General features: G+C 39.1%; 1 protein-coding gene across 2 annotated transcripts in view; it reads right to left on the reverse strand.

Moving 5' to 3' along the window:
* LOC117406093 (ribosomal RNA processing protein 1 homolog A-like) overlaps nucleotides 1-21,265 on the reverse strand; it is a 78,482-nt gene that overhangs the window by 17,755 nt on the left and 39,462 nt on the right. For both annotated transcript variants that reach the window (XM_034009865.3, XM_034009864.3), the window contains exons 10-12: nucleotides 18,810-18,907; nucleotides 15,188-15,207; nucleotides 13,716-13,859 (exon numbers count right to left, since the gene is read on the reverse strand). In XM_034009865.3, coding sequence (XP_033865756.3) covers nucleotides 13,716-13,859; nucleotides 15,188-15,207; nucleotides 18,810-18,907 — 262 coding nt within the window. The remainder of the gene's footprint in view (nucleotides 1-13,715; nucleotides 13,860-15,187; nucleotides 15,208-18,809; nucleotides 18,908-21,265) is intronic.

Here is a 21,265-nt window from a genome sequence, read left to right on the forward strand (position 1 = left end):
GAAGGTCGCTACTCCAGTAACACCCCTCACTACTGGCCCCAGGGAGGGCAAAGGGACTGGGGGAGGGGGAAGGCGAGGGAACCAGGTCTTTGGACGGGGTTTGGAGACGGGAGCTCCCGGCCCGGGAACCGGAGCAGAGTTGGGATACCCACGGGCTGCTGCGATGTTGGACCGGGGCCCCTTTGATGGCTCCGGTCTTTTGACCTAATACAGGACAGCTTAATCTCAACGGGGCATAAGCAAATATTGGGACGGATGCATATTAAATGTATTCATGGTGATCCCAAGATTAGTGTCAATTTAAAAATTGGCCAGCAGGTGACGCAAGTACAAATGGGTTTATGTCCTCAGTTGCCAGTGCCTGTAATTCTGGGGCAGGACTGCGAGCAGTTCAAAAATTGGTTGGCTGCTGTGACGGCCCCGTCCTCCCTATTGGCTAAGAAAGAGGAAGTAATTGGAGATCTTCCCGACCCAGTATGGTATTGCTATTGATTTAAACCCTGAAAAACTGAACAGGAACGCCGGGCCGCTAAGAATGAGGGCTGGCAATGAAGGAAGTCCGAGAAGTTTCAGATGGGGAGTGATTGGCGAAGAGTCTGGGGGGGGGGGGGGGGGGAGACATGATACATGCACCTATTGGTAATTTTGGATTATGCTACGCGTTATCCAGAGGCCATTCCCCTCCGCTCTGCATCTGCTAAATCTGTTGCCAACAAACTAGTGAAGGTTTTCTCCCGGGTAGGGATCCCCAAGGAAATACTGACCGACCATGCAAACTTTTGGGGATCAAGACCATTGGGACCTCGGTTTACCATCCTCAGACCAATGGTCTTGTGGAGCATTTTAATAAGACCCTCAAAAACATGCGCTACTGGGATCAGCTGATTCCTCCCCTTCTCTTTGCTATCAGAGAGGTGCCTCAGGCTTCCACTGAGTTTTCTCTATTCAAGCTGCTGTATGGGTGGAGACCCCGGGGTGTGCTCGATCTGGTCAAAGATGTGGGAGGAACAGCAGGATAATTCGACCAATACTGTCTGGTATGTGTTGGACCTGCGCAAATATCGAGTCTGTGGGAAAGTAGGTGCGTGACAATTTGCAGCAGGCTCAATGCTGACAGGAGACCCAATATAACAGGGGAGTCCGGTTACGCACGTTTCAGCCGGGGGATAAAGTGCTTCTGTTGTTGCTCAGTTCTGAGTCTAAACTTCTGGCGAAGTGGCAAGGACCTTTTGAGGATACATGCCGGATTGGGACGGAGAGAGAGAGAGACTATGAAATCTGTCACCCGGAGCGACAGAGAGAAAAACATATATAACAAACACAGAAATGTCAGGCCCGGGCGCTGGTGGCGGAATTTCCTGATGTGTTTCCTCCCATCCCGGTGCAGACTTGAGTAGCCCACCATCACATTGAAGTTGAGCCGGGGGCGCCAGTTCGCCAGAAGCTGTACTGTATACCTAATCTCAAATGACAAGTCATAAAAGTGGAAATTGATGAGACGCTCAGGCTGGGAGTAATTGAAGAGTCCCAAAGTGACTTAAACAGACCAATTGTGTTCGTGGATAAGCCAGATGGATCAGCTTGATTTTGCATTGACTTCAGTTTGATGCTTATCCCATGCCCCTGGTAAATGAATTGCTGGAACGTCTAGGCACGGCTCATTTTATGACTACACTGGATTTAATGAGGGGGTACTGGCAGATACCCCTGACCCCGGAATACAGAGAGAGGACCGCGTTTTTTGACTCCCTTCGGGTTGTACCAATTTAGGACCATGCCCTTTGGGTTGCAAGGAGCGCCAACCACTTTCCAGCTGATGATGGATAGCATCTGTGTAAGGTAGCGGCACTACTGCAATCCTTGCGGGAGGCTGGGCTCACTGTTAACCCAAAGAAACATGCCATTGGGAAGAGTGAGTACTTGGAGTATTGAGTAGGTATCGGCCAAATGACTGCAAAGGTGAAAGCCTTGGCTGACTGACCGATCCCTACGACCAAAACCAAGGTACGCTCCTTCTTGGGATTAGCAGGCTACTCCTTTGACGGACCTCATCTGGAAGGCTGCCCCAAATACGGTCCAGTGGACGGAGCCGTGTCAGAAGGCCTTTCTCGCGTTGAAGCGAAGACTGTGTAGCAAGCCAGTGCTGTGCAGTCCTGACTTCAGCACGTGGTTCACCCTGCAGATGGATGCGTCAGAGACAAGTCTCGGGGCAGTGTTCTCAGGAGGTGCGGGGAAGCAAGCAAGCACCCGGTCCTGTATATCAGCAGGAAGCTCCTTCCCTGTGAGAAAACTATAGTACCATCGAGAAGGAGTGCCTGGCAGTAAAGCGGGCAGTTGAGTCACTCCAGTACTACCTCCTAGGGCGACACTTCACCCTGGTTACAGATCATGCCCCCTTAGCATGGCTTCACCGGATGAAGGACACAACACCAGGATCACACAGTGGTATTTGGCGCTGCAGCCCTATGCCTTCACCGAGCAGGAAAACTGCATCAAAACGCAGATTTTCTTTTCTCTCTGGCAGGCATGGGGGTGTAGGATTTTCAAATGGACCGGTGGTGCCATTCTGAGGGGAAGGGTACATAACGGGGCGAGGTCTGTTAACAAACAATCTTTATATAAAAAAAAAAAAAAAGCGCTTTCAAATATTTGTTCATGACAAACGTATTGTCACCTTTACACTAAGAAAGTCTGTAAAAATGGTATAAATTAAATATGTTCATTGATTGAAACACACTACACAGTAATTAAGCTGCATTATAGTCACTAGCCAGAAAAATAGGTAATTAATTCCAACATCTGTTATAGAAGAACGTTTTGGCAACACAGCTGATGGTCAAGACAAAGGAATCTTTTCATTTTCATTTAAAGTAGGAGGCTAGAAATCCTAAGTAGAAGGCAGGGGTGTATGGGGGTCCTCCCCCAGCATGGGTGCAGGGGGGTATGGGGGTCCTCCCCCAGCACAGGTGCAGAGGGCAATGCCCCCCCACTGAAAATTAATTTCAGGGTTTTGCAGAGGTCTAAAACTGTATACCCTTGGCCTTAATATGTGCCTTAATAGGGACACAAAATTCAAAGTATATAACTTTGTTCATTTTTTTATGATTTTAGGTGTCCAGATTTAAAGAGCAAGTAAAAAGTTACTTATACAGTGGTTTGCAGAAGTATTCATCCCCCTTCAGAATTTTCACATTTTGTTAGCACCTGAGCGTACTCCACGACGCTTTCAAATTAGACTTTACATGTAGAATCTACACAAACTACTCCACATTGATCAAGTTAAAAAATGCATATAGAATATAAATAAGTAAGATTTACAGAGAAAAACAGATTCATCTCAGTTGCATAAGTATTCAACCCCTTTGCTACTGCAGCCCTAAATCAGCTCAGGTGCAAATGATTTGTTTGAAAGGTCACAAAATTAGTAAAATGGTTTCAGCCTGTGTGTAGTAAAAGTGGTTTAACTTGTAGATAATTTCCCTCAGGTATATAAAGACTTTCAAGTTGTAACTCAAATAGTGAGCCAACAAAGCAACCATGAAGACCAAGGAGCTTTCGAAACAAGTCAGGGATAAAGTGGTAGAGAGGCACAGAGCAGGAGCAGGGTACAAGAATTTCAAAAGGCGCTTATTATCCCTCTCAGCACAGTGAAGTCCATCATTAAAAAGTGGAAGATGCATCATAACACCCAGACACTACCCAGATCAGGTCGCCCTCCCAAACTGAGCAGCTGGGCAAGAAGGAAATTGGTTTGGGATGTCACTGGTTTGGGATGCCCTTGAGAGACCTGCAAGTTCTGTGTCTGAGTTAGGAGCCAGTGTTCACACATCAACCATAAGCCAGTCCCTACACAAAGCTGGGCTGTATGGACTGGTGGCAAGAAAGAAGCCATTACTCAAAAGGCCTCATCTTAAAGCACGTATGGAGTTTGCGAAAAAGCTTGTACTGCAGACATGTGGAAAAAGGTTTTGTGGTCAGACAAGACAAAAATTGAACTTTTCGGTCTAAATTCCAAGCGTTACGTCTGGCGCAAGCCCAACATTGCACATCTCCCAGTCAACACCATCCCAACTGTCAAGCATGGTGGTGGCAGCATCATGTTATGGGGATGCTTCTCTTCAGCAGGGACTGGAAGCTTGTCAGGATAGAGGGGAGAATGGTGCAAAGTACAGGCGTATCCTTGAGGAAAACCTGTTTGAGTCAGCCAAGACTCTGAAGCACAAAGCCAAAGCCACACTGAAGTGGTTGAACAAGAAGAGAATTAATGTTCTTGAGTGGCCCAGTCAAAGTCCTGACTTGAATCCAATCGAAAATTTATGGCGAGACTTGAAGATTGCAGTCCATCGATGATCCCCAACAAACTTATCAGAACTGGAGTAATTTTCCTGTGAAGAATGGGCAACAATTTCACCATCCTGCTGTGCAAAGCTAGTAGAGACCTATCCAAAATGACTCATAGCAGTAATTGCCGCAAAAGGTGCTTCTACCAAGTACTGACTTAAGGGGCTGAATACTTACGCAACCAGTAAATTTCATTTTGTACATTTTATTTGCAAGTTTTGCTGACATTTAACCTCCTCCTCACATAACAGTGTTCAGTTTAAACACTACAGCTTTAAATAAAAAAAAAGTTTGTTTAAAAGAACTGTGCATACATTATTTGTAATTCAACAAAATGTGACATTATTGGTATGGGGTGAATACTTCTGCAAACCACTGTATGTGTCTGAAAAGTAATTACAAAATTATTTATATTAATTTTAAAAACAGAAACTTGCCTTAGCACACAGTAATTTTCAAAGTAAAGTCCACATATTTATGTAAACTGTTTGGCTTTGCAATACACAGAAAAAAAAGTGGTGAAAGCCATGAAACAGAGGAATTATATTTCAGGCACAAAACCAAACAATGCCATATTATAAAGATACCATAATACCAAGTGAACCAGAAGAGAGAAATGTGAAGCAATTTCTAAATTTAAGATGCAAGATAAGAAGTAGTATTAATTGGTAGCAAATTTGAATACAGAAAAGGTAAGTGTAAGCTGCGTTTTGTTTTCTATTTTCTCATGTATTCCATTTTTTCTTTAGCATTTTATACAAAAAGACCAATTTTAAGTTTCTAAAAATATTAATGGAATCAACCAGTCCTTACATTTATTTTTCCAAGATTCTGCATATACATACCTTCCCATGTCGCCGTTTCTCATTAACTACAGAGTCCGAGAATGCGCACGTGCATTAATAAATAAATACTGATTTTACACTTTTCAGTTTGTTTCTGTTGCATTTTCTGTAAACATTAATTGTGATTTTTTTTTTAATTCTGTTAACTGTTGCTTGATTAAAATAAATACAAATAATAAATAATGTATTGGCATTTACTTGAACAACGTAGCTTGAATAATAAAATATTATAGGTATATGAAATGGAAATGACTATCAAATGGAAGAGACTATCAAATGGAAGAGTGTAATGTTGAAACGGAAAATCACTTTGGTCTACAAATGGCATTTATATACACAAATGGTTTTGGATATTTTTTATTAATTTTATTAATACAGATTAGCACAAACTGACATACCACTTCTTTAGGAGATTAGCATGAGCTACAATAGGAAATCTGGAGCACCTTCCCTTTTTGGCTGGTGCTTGCAGTCTGATATAAAACACTGCAATACATAGCTTACTAGCTTTAATTTGTATTAAAGTACGACTGCTTACTGTAGAAATCACATTAATGTTTATGTAGTACCCTGGACAAGGGTAGTACAAGTTATTAATGTAGATTGTATACACTATTTAAGATTTCAATGTAATACTATTGTAGTTTAATTTAGACAGAACGTGTCGCCACGAGAGGCATTAAGATCGATGAGCCAACTACAGCTGGGGAGTGCGTAGGTGTGTATCTATGTTTGCACCATGCCTTTAAAAAAAGGCCTGGACACCACAGCCTAGTGTCGCTTCACTTTTTTTTTTTGACGCGCAGTAGACAGTGGAGACAGAGGTAGAAGAGATTTGTACTGTACATACAGTGCCGTGAAAAAGTATTTGCCCTGTCTGATTTTCTGCATTTTTTGCATATTTTTGACACAATGTTATCAGATCTTCAACCAAAATCTAATATTAGATAAAAGGGACCCTGAGTGAACAAATAACAAACATTTGATACATATTTAATTTATTTATTAAAGAAAGTTATGCAACACCCAATGCCCGTGTGAAAAAGTAATCGCCCCCTTAGACTCAATAACTGGTTACGCCACCTTTAGCAGCAATAACTGCGACCAAATGCTTCTTGTAGTTATTGATTAGTCTCTCACAGCGCCGTGGAGGAATTTTGGCCCACTCTTCCATGCAGAACTGCTTCAACTCAGTGACAGTTGTGGGTTTTCGAGCATGAACTGCTCGTTTCAGGTCCTGCCACAACATCTGAATGGGGTTTAGGTCTGGACTTTGACTAGGCTATTCCAAAACTTTAAATTTCTTGTTCTTCGACCATTATGATGTAGACTTGCTTGTGTGTTTCGGATCATTGTCTTGCTGCATGACCCAGCTGCGATTCAGCTTCAGCTCACGGACGGATGGCCTGACATTCTCCTGTAGAATTCTCTGATACAGAGCAGAATTCATGGTTCCTTCAATAATGGCAAGGCATCCAGATCCTGATGCAGCAAAGCATCCCCAAACCATGACACTACCACCACCATGCTTGACCGTTGATATGAGGTTCTTACTGTGGAATGCAATGTTTGGTTTTCGCCAGACATAACGGGGCCCATGTCGGCCAAAAAGTTCCACTGTTGATTCATCTGTCCATAGAACATTGTTCCAGAACTCTTGAGGATCATCCAGCTGCTTTTTGGCAAACTTGAGACGAGCATTCATGTTCTTCTTAGTTAGCAATGGTTTCCGCCTTGCTACTCTGCAATGAATCCCATTTTTGCCCAGTGTCTTTCTGATGGTGGAGTCATGAAAACCTTAGCCGAGGTGAGAGAGGCCTGCAGATCCCTGGATGTTGTTCTAGGGTTCTTTGTGACTTCCTGGACAATTTACGCCTTGCTCTTGGAGAGATTTTGGCAGGACGGCCACTCCTGGGAAGATTCACTACTGTCCCAAACTTTCTCCATTTGGACAATATGGCTCTGACTGGTTCGGTGGAGCCCCAGAGCCTTAGAAATGGCTTTGTAACCCTTTCCAGACTGATAGGCATCAACAACTTTTTTCCAAAGGTCTTCAGGAATTTATTTTGTTGGTGGCATGATGTGCCTCTAGAACCTGTGTGCTGACAACTTCACTCTGATGGTAAGGGCCAAAGTTAGTCAGATTTATATTGGACAGGGCTGGCCCAAATCAGGCCTGGTTGTTAACCAAAGTACTCAAACAGCTCACCCTAATTATCCCTTTAATTGGGTTGAGTTAACTAGGGGGGGCAATAACTTTTTCACACCTGAAGATTGCATGTTTGATTACCTTGCACACCAAACAAATGAAAGAAGCACCAAAGTTTGGTGTCATTTTTTTCTCTGAGACTCCCTCTATATACTACTACAAGCCACAAAAAAATCTGACCAAATATAATGTGAAAAATGTGCAAAAATGCAGATAATCAGACAGGCGGCAAATACTTTCACGGCACTAAGCTTGAACATAACTTTCCATTTCACTTGAACTTCTTAAAAAGGGAATTTAGTTAGTCTTCTAAAATAAAGAACCTTTGTCTTTAATCATATTTAGTACCGTGCCTATTAAACAGATAGATAATCACAGTATGTGTTTATGCGTATTTGTAGGTGCGTGTTTGTGTGTGTGGGTGTACTTTTTATCTGTATATGCATTTTGTGATTATGCAGCAAAAGATCTAACCGGTACATCTTGTAGCTCATATTTTGCATTTAATAAAGACTGAAAATCAGCAAAACAAAGCACATAAAAATAAAATAAGTCACATTAATTAATTGAGCAATGCAAATATCATTTCCTGAATTAAATGTATATGCTAGGTTTCACATCGATCTTAAAGTCAATGCATGAAACATTTTACAATGCCATAACATAATACTCACTGTATTGCATACACTTCGAGTAAAAAAGACGGTCTTACATAGAAAACGTAGGTTGTTTGTTTAAAAAAAAAAAAAAAAAAAGTAGTTATACAATTTCAAAACTGTTGTTGCTGTAAGGTTACTGACTCGGGTGTATGATTGTACAGTTTGTACAGTTCGGCCTTCATCACCAACATCGCTTGTACGTTCGAAACTGACTGGTCCAACACGATTCACGGTGTCCATGGAAACAAGTCCAGAAACTAAATGCTCTCAGAGAAGGAATGTTTCACTCTACTTACATACGTAATAAATTGTGGAAATTGCTGCTATTTTACTGGAAGAAAATAAACATTTTGAATACTATTCACTGGAACATACGAGCACTGTAAAAACTTTTTATTTTTCTTTTTGAAATAATTTCAGGCAGCTCATCTGACAAAGTAGAATTAGTAGAACTAGAAAGTAGAATTATTCTGAGTTTAAAAGGCATGTCATATGCAGACAGGCTAAAAGAATTGAATCTATCCAGTCTTGAACAAAGAAGACTACGCGGTGATCTGATTCAAGCATTCAAAATTCTAAAAGGTATTGACAATGTCGACCCAGGGGACTTTTTTGACCAGAAAGAAGAAACAAGGACCAGGGGTCACAAATGGAGATTAGATAAAGGGGCATTCAGAACAGAAAATAGGAGGCATTTTTTTACACAGAGAATTGTGAGGGTATGGAACCAACTCCCCAGTAATGTTATTGAAGCCGACACCCTGGGATCCTTCAAGAAGCTGCTTGATGAGATTCTGGGATTAATAAGCTACTAACAACCAAAACGAGCAAGATGGGCTGGATGGCTCCTCTCGTTTGTAAACTTTCTTATTTTCTTAACACAGAAGAGTTGTATGGACATAGACGTCGCTGCAAACCACTTTTAAAGAAAATTAATAAAACAAACCATCTAAAATTTGCCAAGAAATATGAACAGGAATCTGAAGCATTCTTCAACAACATTCTCTGGTCCAATGAGACTTAAATATAACTTTTCTCCAAAAATAGACCACAGTATGCTTGGAGAAAAAATGGGAATGAAGAAAACAGTGTACCTACAGTTAAACACAGAGGTTTAACTGTGGTTCAATCATAATATGGGTGTGTGTTAGCAGTTCAGGGACTGGAGACATTCGTGTGATTGAAGACTGAATGAATGCAGCCATGTATTAAAACATTCTACAAATTAATGGCGGCCATGCGGCAATTGCAGTGAGTACCCTTCTCAATTGCCGCAATGCCCCTCAAAATGTATGTCTATTCACAGCAATTACGGCCGCAGTGCCCTTTCTTACCACAACAAAACACTTTATAAAAAAAAAAAAAAACTGTATCTTTATTTTAGTGCATCATCGTTCACAGTGGTGTTGCTTTAAAATAAGCTGCTTTCAGGAGATCCAGCTGTTCATCACTGTGAGACAGAGCACTCTCCATTGCTTTTGCCATTGCCTGACATGAAGTTTTTGCATGCAGCAGAAGAAAAAGGTGCTTTTCTTTTTAACCAGCATTCCATTTATTATTATTATTTTTTTTACTTTTTACACTCAGCCCTATTTCCGCCCGTTTTTCACTGTTATTAACATGAGGGGGGGGGAAGCTGAGCTTCTAAGCTTTCCAACAATACCGCCCCTTTCTGTCTAGCTGCTACGGAGCAATAGGCTCAAAACGAAACCTAAGCTGTGAACTCTGTCACATGATGAGAGGCTTAACTTCAGGTGATAGTATTTCCGGCTAGGAGTACCGCACACACACACTGAATATGTCTTTGGAAAGCCCTGAGTCTGTACTTTTAAACAAGCCATGAACCAGATGGCTGTTATGGTGCCCAAGTAATATGTGCGTAACCTTCGGTGCCCTGGCGCCCCAAAATGAATGGGGCTGAGTTTTAGAGTTAAAGCGAAAGTCATCGCTTGCAAACTGTTTACTTACTGCAGTGTACCGAGTTTCTATAATCCTGAAGATAGCGGCTGAGAATCACATACGAGTGAATAAAATCTCGTGGTACTTAAAATATCCACCACTACTTTTATTTATTTATTTTAACCAGAACTACTTGCAGTCTGGAGAAGGCACCCATCAAACCTGAGACAGCTGGAGCAGTTTGCTCAGGAAGAGTGGGCCAAACTACCTGTTAACAGGTGCAGAAGTCTCACTGAGAGCTACAGAAAACCTTTGATTGCAGTGATTGCCTCTAAAGGTTGTGCAACAAAATATTAGGTTAGCGGTCCCATCATTTTTGTCCATGCCATTTTCATTTATTTTATTATTTACAACATTATGTTGAATAAAAAATCAAAAGCAAAGTCTGAGTTCTATTAAATATGGAATAAACAAAGGTGGATGCCAATTACTTTTGTCAGTTTCAAGTTATTTCAGAGAAAATTGTGCATTCTTCGTTTTTTGTGGAGGGGTACCAACAAATTTGAGCACGTCTGTATATGTGTATATATATATATATATATATATATATATATATATATATATATATATATATATACACACACACACACACACACACACACACATACATACATACATACATACAGTGCCTTGCAAAAGTATTCAGACCCCTGTCCAATTCTCTCATATTACTGAATTACAAATGGTACATTGAAATTCCGTTCTGTTTGATATTTTATTTTAAAACACTGAAACTCAAAATCAATTATTGTAAGGTGACATTGGTTTTATGTTGGGAAATATTTAAGAAAAATAAAAAACTGAAATATCTTGCTTGCATAAGTATTCAACCCCTGTGCTGTGGAAGCTCCCAGTTTACACCGATGAAAGAAATTGCCCTAACGAGGACACAATTACCTTACCATTGGCCTCCACCTGTGAACCTTTAAAGTTGCTGTCACATTTTCTGGATAAAAACCCCATTGAAGGATCATTGGTCAGGCTGTGAATCTGAAGGAAAATGAAGACCAAAGAGCATTCTACAGAAGTTAGAGATAAAGTAATACAAATGCATAGATTAGGGAAAGGGTACAAAATAATATCCAAGTGTTTGGATATCCCAGTGACCACAGTTGGATCAATAATCAGGAAGTGGAAGCTGCATCACACCACCCAGGCACTGCCAAGAAAAGGCCGTCCCTCAAAACTCAGCGCTCAAACAAGAAGGAGACTTGTGAGAGAAGCCACAGAGAGGCCAACAATCACTTTGAAGGAGCTACAGAGTTCAGTGGCTGGGGGTGGAGTAATGATGCACTAGTCAACCATATCAAGAGCTCTGCATAACACTGGCCTGTATGGGAGGGTGGCAAGAAAGAAGCCGTTACTCAAAAAGTACCATCAGAAAGCACGTCTGGAGTTTGCCAGAAAGCATGAGAGTGACCCAGCTGCGATGTGGGAAAAGGTTTTGTGGTCAGATGAGACCAAGATAGAGCTTTTTGGCCAAAACTCAAAGCACTATGTGTGGCGCAAACCTAACACTGCCCATGCCTCAAGACACACCATCCCTACAGTGAAGTATGGTGGTGGCAGCATCATGCTGTGGGGATGCTTCTCATCAGCAGGGACTGGGCATCTTGTTAAAATTGAAGGAAGAATGGATGGAGCAAAATACAGGGAAATACTGCAAGAGAACCTGCTTCAGTCCGCTAAAAAACTGAAGCTTGGGAGGAAATTCACCTTTCAGCAGGACAATGATCCCAAGCACAAGGCCAAAGCAACATTGGAGTGGCTCAAGAATGTCCTATAGTGGCCCAGTCAAAGTCCTGATCTCAATCCCATTGAGAGTCTGTGGCACTATTTGAAAAATTGCGGTTCACAAGTGTCGTCCAACCAACCTGAACAACCTGGAGCAAATCTGCCAAGAAGAATGGGCCAAAATCACTCCGACACTGTGTGCAAAGCTGGTACATACTTACCCCAAAAGACTTAAAGCTGTTATTGCAACGAAAGGTGGCTCTACCAAATATTAATGTGTGGGGGTTGAATACTTATGCAAGCAAGATATTTCAGTTTTTTATTTTTCTTAAATATTTCCCAACATAAAACCAATGTCACTACAATAATTGATTTTGAGTTTCAGTGTTTTAAAATAAAATATCAAACAGAACGAAATTTCAATGTACCATTTGTAATTCAGTAATTATGAAAGAATTGGTCAGGGGTCTGAATACTTTTGCAAGGCACTGTAATTATATATATATATATATATATATATATATATATATATATATATATATATATATATATATATATATATATATATATATATTATATATATGCCAAGCGCTGATTTGTTCTGTGTGGTCTCAGTGATATCAGCTGTGTCCCTCCAAACAGTGAAGCCGTTTGCCAAAAATCTTATTTTCTGACCCTCATGCCAGCAGGCCAGTTGCACACATGACGCTTCATACAATTAAACATTAACAGAGGCAGCTTTTGCAAAAAAACCCAAAAACAAAACAAAACAAAAAAAACAGCATTTTCTGAACAAATACATAGTAAATTTAATAATTTAAGTTAGAATGTGTTGTTCTTTCTGTTGTTAATAATTAGCTATTTATATGAATGCTAAGCGAAATTACACAACATCCTACACTTTGGCCTTGACTGAAGTTTAGTGGCCTTGGTGCCTTCTACAAATTTATTAAACTGAAGGCCATTTTGGCCTTGCCCTTTCTTTTGCAAATTTGAGCCCTGCCATCTGCTTGTAGCCTGAAACAGTTTACCTTCCAACACGACAACGACCCAAAGCATACGGATAAGTAAACTCTGGAGTTCTTGAAGAAAACACAGATCTCATTCTGGAATGGCCTTCCCAATCACCAGATCTCAAATCAATAGAAATGCTTTGCACTCATCAGAAAAATCACTCATCACTGCTGCTGTACCCTTGAGCAAGGTACTTTACCTAGATTGCTCCAGGAAAAACCCAACTCTATAAAATGGGTAATTGTATGTAAATAAATAAATACATAAATACATAAATAATGTGTAAAAAATAATGTAATTGTATGTAAAAATAATGCGATATCTTGTAACAATTGTAAGTCGCCCTGGATAAGGGCGTCTGCTAAGAAATAAATAATAATAATAAACTTCTGAAAGCTATAATAAAAGTAAAAAGGAGGACCCAATACTACAGTAATTAGGACCCAATACTACGATAACATCTTATATTTTGTTTTTTGTTTTATTAAAAAGCGGTTAAAGGTTTACTAAATGCTTGTCCTTAATCTGTTACCTTGAATTGTGGTATAAAGGGCATAGGGTGCCAATACTTGTGTCTGCAACTGTATAACTGTCAAATTAAAAGAAAAAAGGAATCTGTGTTTTTGCCTTGTGACACAACAAAGTGCACTCACATACACATCGGCTCTTGACGCAGTGTACAGAAAACAAGCATTATAGTCTAATGTAGTCATCCCATGAGGCTCAGTAAAACCTAGAATATTTCAGGAGAGCACATTTGCCCCCCCCCCCCCCCCCCAAAGTCACAAAAAATTAAATATTATAACAGTATTTAAGTTTAAATGACATGCCTACCAAGACAGTTTCCAAAATATCTTAATAGCAACCACCACTGAATGCATGTTTGACATGACTGATGGACAGATGCTTACAAGTTTCATTACTTCACTGTGGTTTAATACATCAGATAAATACCTTTCCCTTTGGCAGCCTCACTGCTTTTCTCCAGCAGACTTTCTGTATTCTTTCTCTTTATCATTCTTCTCCTACTTCCAAATAACTCATCATCATCCTCGTCTGTGGATACCTCCTCAGGGTACTCATCCTGGGGAAAGATTCCTGGAGGGAGAACAAAGAGCTTCAGTCACCAAAGGCAATACTGAAGGATCATATCAGATGCAAACATTTCCTTCAACTGCTACTCAATAAAGGAGGGCTGGCATTAATCTCTGGCTCCAAAAGAAATTCATAACAAGTTAAATTAAATATTAGTTTACCAAATTTTCAGTAACAAATTTTCAGTGCAACCAATCGGATATTGTATCCTGAATGCCCTCAGGTACTCGCTTTACTTAGGTAAAGTTTAGTGCTGGGGTGTGAGGCAGGGTGAAAGCCCTGCCGGTTTGTGTTTGTGTGGGGAATATTAGATTGGCAGGGAAGGGGTTACATTTCTTCCTGTTAAAACACGTGGTGTATAAAATAGGCGCTCACGGGTGTTAGTTGAGAATGAGTAGTAGTAGTAGAGTAGTAACTGATTTTTTTTTGTTTTAGCTTTTAAAACAAAACTGTCTGCTTTAAAAACAGTATGAACTAAGCTTACTCATTTCTGCTTAGCGGAAGTGACCAACTACCCTGCGCTTCTGAGAATTAAACTATGGCAGCAGTAATGGTAAATGCCAGAGAAAAAAACTTGGTGTGGAACTATTTTTGATTTCAGACAGATGACAACAGCAATCTGGTTGAAGGTGGACAGCCAGAATGTCAAAAGTGCTTTAAAGAAGTGAAAAACAAGGGACGAAACACCACCAATTTATTGAAACAGCTTTCAGATCGCCACCCCGATCTCTTTGACGAAGTTTACTTTGACTGTACAGTTTTTTTATTTATGTTTTAACTGGAAACCAGGAATACTCTACACTGAAGTTACTTGGTTGCAATAGCGTATGTTTTGAATATATTTGTGGAGCTGGTCGGGTATGCAAATATTTATATATAAGGTCTCAGGCTCGGGTCGGGTTCGGATTGTGTTTGGTCGGGTTGGGTTCGGATCGGGTGTTAAGTTTAGGCCCGAGCAGACCTCTACCTTAAAATAATAATTCAAGTCTTCTGCCTTGTTAACTGTAAATTCATCCCATTAATATTTATACTATTTTTTTAAATTTTTTTTTATTAAACATAGGTTTGGCATAAGTATTCTTACACTAGGGTATTAAAATAATGCCTTAATATTTTTGTCATCACAAATATCAGAGGTCAACCAACAAATTTAAGTATGAACTTCCCATTGATCTTCAGCAGCCTTCTAAATCTACTTATGTCAAAATTCATATAAATAAAGAGTGGCTGCTACAAAAACAAACAGATGCACAAATTTGTTATAGTAACTTCTGGTGAAAGAACATACAGGTATTTGTTTATTACAAAAAAAAAAATAAAGGAATTCTTACCATCATTTAAATCTTGGAATCTGCAAGACAGAAAAAGAACATAACATTTTGAGCAACCAGATTAATTAAATTGTAGACCACAATGACCTACAGTTGTAGTCAAGTTTACATACTCCAGTGGAAACTTATAATTTCTAGAAATTTCTCGAAAAAATAATTCTAGGAAAAATCTTTGCTTTTGTGGATGTGGAAAAAAAGTTACAAGAAAGACATCTACAATACTTATTTGAGCAATTTTTTGCAAAACTCAAAAAATGCTAATTTAACCCTTTGTGGTCCTATGTCAGACCAGGTCCGACATTACAATTATTCCTTTCCGGTCCTTTCACAGGCTTTCACAGGTCTCTAGTCGTTTTTTCTCTGGAAGAAGCCGAGAAAACCTTTCAAACGGCCGAGCGAGACCAGTATAAGCCGAAATAAATAAATAAGAGGCGGATCTGAGCAATACACATAGTCCCTTCAGCGCTCAAAGAATATCACAGACATTTACCAAGCTTTTTGAGATGTTATAGTAATAAAATAATGACTTGGATCGCATTATTGAGGAGTTTGGTGATAAAATGATTGCTGTCATTACCAATAAGTAAATATGGGAAAAAATAAAGCGCTATCTGCAGAGCTTAGGCAGAAAATGAATTATTGTCAAAGCTGGAGAAGGACACAAGAAGATTTCAAAGCATTGGAGTATCCCAATTTAAAACTACGCTCTCAAGAAGTACAAGACAATCAGAAGAATTGTGAGGAGGTTAATAACAATGCGAGATTGACTGCCAAAGATATTCAAATTGAATTGGCTGCAAGTGGGACGGGGTTTCCATTTCAACCATTGGTCGAGTATTGCATGGTGAAGGTCTCAATGGTCGCAGGCCAAGGAAAAAGGAGAACGTCACAAGGACAATCGCTTAAAGTTTGCAAAATGGCATTTGAATGATGGATATGAATTCTGGTCAAAGGTTTTGTGGAATGACGAAACAAAAAAAAATTAGCTACACTACCGGTCAAAAGTTTTAGAACACCCCCATTTTTCCAGTTTTTATTGAAATTTAAGCAGTTCAAGTCCAGTGAATAACCTGAAATGGTACAAAGGTAAGCGGTAAACTGCCAGAGGTTAAAAAAAAAAAGTTTAGGTTACCAAAAACTGAAAAATAATGTACATTTCAGAGTTATACAAAAAGGCCTTTTTCAGGGAACAAGTAATGGGTTAACAACTTACAGCTGTTCTGCAGCAATGGAAGTAAATTAAGCCTTGAAAGTTGATGCTAACAATTCCTACAGGTGTCCCAACTTTTGTTGATTACTTACAAACCCTCTGTCTGTATAAAAGCAGTGTTGGAACAGACTGTGTTACTACACCCTCTTAAGCATTATTTGGACAGTATTGTACTGCAGGAAGTAGTATATTGCTCTCATAATGGCGAGAAAAAGGCAATTAACAAAGGAAGACAGACAGACCATTATAACCCTTAAAAGTGTAGGTCTTTCCTTTAGAGAAATTGCAAAGAAAGCCAAGGTGTCAGTGAGTACAGTTTCCTACACTATCAAAAGGCACTTGGAAACTGGAGGAAACTCTGACAGGAAGAGGTCTGGCAGACCCAAAGCCACAACAGAATCAGAAGACAAGTTTCTGAGAGTCAACAGCTTGCGTGATAGGTGGCTCACAGGACAACAGCTTCAAGCACAGCTTAACACTGGTCGAAGTAAGCAAGTCTCAGTTTCAACTGTGAAGAGAAGACTTCAAGCTGCAGGTTTGACAGGTCGAGTGACAGTAAGAAAGCCATTGCTAAGATGGCAAAATAAGAAAAAGAGGCTTGCCTGGGCCATGAAGCACTGCAAGTGGACTACTGAAGACTGGAAGAAGGTTTTATGGCCCAATGAATCAAAATTTGAAATCTTCGGTTCATCACGCAGGGTTTTTGTACGCCGTTGAGTAGGCGAAAGGATGGTTCCTCGGTGTGTGACACCAACTGTCAAACATGGAGGAGGAAGCGTGATGGTCTGGGGCTCTTTTGCTGGATCCAGAGTCGGCGACTTGCACAGAGTGAGTCTGAACCAAAACTGCTACCACAGCATTTTGCAACGCCATGCAATACCTTCTGATATACGCCTAGTTGGTCAGGGGTTCATCCTACAGCAAGATAATGATCCAAAACATACCTCCAGGCTATGTCAGAACTACCTTAGAAGAAAAGAACAAGACAGCAGGCTTCAAATCATGGAATGGCCAGCACAGTCTCCAGACTTAAACCCCATCAAGCTGGTTTGGAATGAACTGGACAGAAGGGTGAAAGCAAAGCAACCTACAAGTGCAACACATTTGTGGGAACTTCTGCAACAGTGTTGGGAAGAACTTTCCGAACAATATTTGATTTCCATTGTAGAAAGAATGCCACGAGTGTGTTCGGCTGTTATATCTGCAAAAGGTGGCTACTTTGATGAGTCAAAAATTTAGATTAAATTTTGTTAAACAAAACGATTCCATGATTTATTTTTTATCTCCAATTGTTTATTTGTTCTATGCTTTAATTTCAGAGTACATTGAGACATTAAACTGCGTAAATTTCAATAAACTGGAAAAATTGAGGTGTTCTAAAAGTTTTGACCGGTAGTGTATCTGGATACGCTGATAGATGTTACGTTTGAAGAAAGTCTGATGAGGCATACAAAGAAAAGAACACCATACCTACTGTCAAGCATGGAGGTGGTAATATCCTTCTATGGGGCTGTTTTCCTCTAATGGCACAGGAAACTTAGTTCCAATACATGGTAAAATGAACTCCATAGCATACCAAAAGATATTGGCCAATCATCTGAACGGTTTAACCGTACAAAACGGTTTAAAGCACAACTGGACATTCCAACATGACAACGATCCAAAGCACACATCAAAATCTACTTCAGAATGGGTAAAGAAGAATAAAGTCAAGGTTCTGAAAGGGCCTAGTTAAAGTCACAATCTAAGTCCGATTGAGAATCTTTGGTATGAGAAGTCCTCGGAATTTGAATGAACTGGAACAATTTTGCATTGAAGAATGGTCAAAACAAATCAACTAGCTATTAATTTCACTTTCCTTGTCAAGGTATGAATACTTTTGCAAATGCTTAAATAAATAAATTGTACATCTATTTCTTGTAACTTTTTCGTCATCCACAAAAGCAAAACTTTTGCTACAAAAGATTTTTCCTGTAATTATTTGTTCGAGAAAATTCTAGAAATTATAAAATTTCAATTGGGGTAGGTAAACTTTTGACTACAATTGTATATACACCATAGGGACCGACGGTTTACTCCAAATTGTTCACCTCCATAAACCTCCACCTTATCGGTATCAATAGGGGTCAGAAAGACCAGGACATCTCTACCACAGCACGAACAAGTAATTCTTTAAAAGAGATTTATATGTATATATAAAAAAATAATATAAATCAGCATCATCGCTATGTGGCCAAAGACTGAAAAAAATTCACATTGAGACAAACATGCCCAGTTGTCTTTTGTTCAATATTCTTGCCGTTAAAAAATAAGATGCTCCTCGTCTTGTGTCAGATAACAGCGAGACCAACCTGAAAAAATATCAAACACAGTACTTACTGCAGTAATCAAACATTTGATAGAAACACATACTTTTTGACCAGTCTGTAGATGATCTTTCTGTTCTGGGGAGGTGTGCTGGTTCGGCTAGCTAGCTCAAAGAGACGGTCCGCAATTGCCTTGTAGTCAAACTGGGGGGAAAAAAAAAAACAAAAAAAAAACAAAGTCTTTGAAGTTTATTTTCTCCAAGATTTTTTATTTGGCAGACACAAGCTGTCTGTTTAACATATTGTAGTACTGGTTAATTTCACCATCTTTACACTGCTACCCACACACAGTTGGCATTCACAGCTGAAAGAAGCAGGCAAGCCAAGCTTACATGTGTCCCCAAGAAAGCTAGGAAAGTAATCATTTGCATAGATTTTCACAAAAATATAATTAGGGCTTATAATTTTTGGTGCTTATTTTTAGCTATTTGAATTTAACGTAAATATTTTTTTTTCAGGGCTTTCACTTTTTATACACTGTATGCAATTATTGTTTTCGGTTACTTTCCAAAATGCTTGGGTGTTTTTTTTTTTCTGTCACAATATCAGAGATAAAAGATGATAAGAGAAGTAAACAAAAAAAAAAAAAAAAAAAAAAGCTGAAAAGTGGCAGGAATTTGGGATTCACTGCAGAGAGTGAACAAAACACTTTTTTTTTTGACAGTCAGGATGGTAATATAGCGTATGTGAAAGTATCCAGTAAGATAAAGTTGAGGTAAAATATATATATTTAGTTTCAAGTGACATCTTTTTTTTCTTACCTGTGCACAAGGGCTGAAATAAATGTTGTACAACATGTCTTATTTTAATGTTCTTGCTCCTTTGTATCTCAAATGCAACATCTTTACATCAGAAAGTCACTCCCTTTTAATTGCTAAAGGTCAAAAAAAGAATTACGTACACTTTCAGTTCTTCTTATTAATTTCTATTTTTGTGGCATCTTCCTTTCCCTCCTGTTTTTTTTTGCGCTACAACAAGCCTAAACATTGAACCTACAAAAGAAGCCACACAAAATACTTTCAGTGCAGCACACACAAGGCAATACTAAGCATTTAATATTGTAAATGTTTATTTTTAAAGCACAAAGTTGACATTTTCTGCTTCATTTTATGTTACCAAGGGAAAAAAATGTAAGAAAATAGTGCTAATAAAAACAAACACTAATTGCTTATGCCATGTAAGTTTAATTTAAAAAAATGTTTAAACTTAAAAAGGGTCCTTGTACAACTTATTAAAAAAAGAAAATGTGAGCTATGCATGCCTAAATTGTGGATTGTTCCAGGAGAGTGGGGGTCTACAGGCTTTGTCAACAATGTCCGTGATTATTATTATTATTTATTTCTTAGCAGACGCCCTTATCAAGGGCGACTTACAATCGTAAGCAAATACATTTCAAGTGTTACAATACAAGTAATACAATAAGAGCAAGAAATACAATAACTTTTGTTCAAGCAAAGTACAAGTGTGACAAACCACAATTCAATAATACAGCAGGTAATAGTGATAGTTACATCAGGATATGATTAAATAGTGATAGTTACATCAGGATGTGATTAAATACAAAGTACTACAGGTTAAACACTTGGCAGATTACAGTATTCTGAAGTACAGGATTAAATGCAGTAAAATAGGGGGCAGATAAGAGCAAAATAAAGCACATTTACATGAAGGGTGATAGTGTCCCAGGATACAAACAGAGGAGTTCTACAGGTGCTGTTTGAAGAGGTGAGTCTTAAGGAGGCACTGGAATGTGGTCAGGGACTGGGCAGTCCTAACATCTGTAGGATTAACCCCCCCCCACCCCCGTCGCTCGATGAATAATTGAAACAGAAAATAAATATGGATCTTAATTTTTCGCATGCACCTTTCTTTCATTCCATTATTTTTGCCATTTTCTGCAATGTGAACTGTAGAACTGCACCTTAACTGTTTAATTCACAGTACTTGTTTGTGGACCAATGAAATAGCAACTTGCCAAGACAGCCGTCTGCAAGCACCAATAGGGTACGCAATGTAAAATCAACCTCCTTAAGAAGTGAACTTTTTTTTCAGTTTTAAGCACAACTCACTTTCCTGTAGCCATTTTGTATTAGCGCTGTACAGTGGGTGATGTTTGTCTCTAGAATTTTTTTTTTTTTTTTTAAAAACCATTAAAATTTTGGGCAAAGTTACTTAAAAAATTAATAAATTAAAAAAAAAAAAAAACAGGTTCCTGTTTTTTTGTTGTTAAATGAGCCTTTAAGAAACACACTGAAAAAAATGTTATTATCCGACTTTAATTACAACCATAAATATAAACATTTCATATATACTTTGGTGTAGGTGTTTATTTTTTTTACTTTGTAGTTAAGTCTTTGCAATGTTAAAACGTTATTTGCTTATTTAGGGTTTATTTGCTTAGAACACACTAACCAGGGCTGTCAGTATCAGAATGTAATATAAAAGAGTGTGTGTGTGTGTATAGATATGGTTTAATCATTTAAACACTGACACTGCAAAGCG

Source organism: Acipenser ruthenus, chromosome 9 (genome assembly GCF_902713425.1).
Source record: "Acipenser ruthenus chromosome 9, fAciRut3.2 maternal haplotype, whole genome shotgun sequence".
Lineage (NCBI taxonomy): Eukaryota > Metazoa > Chordata > Actinopteri > Acipenseriformes > Acipenseridae > Acipenser > Acipenser ruthenus.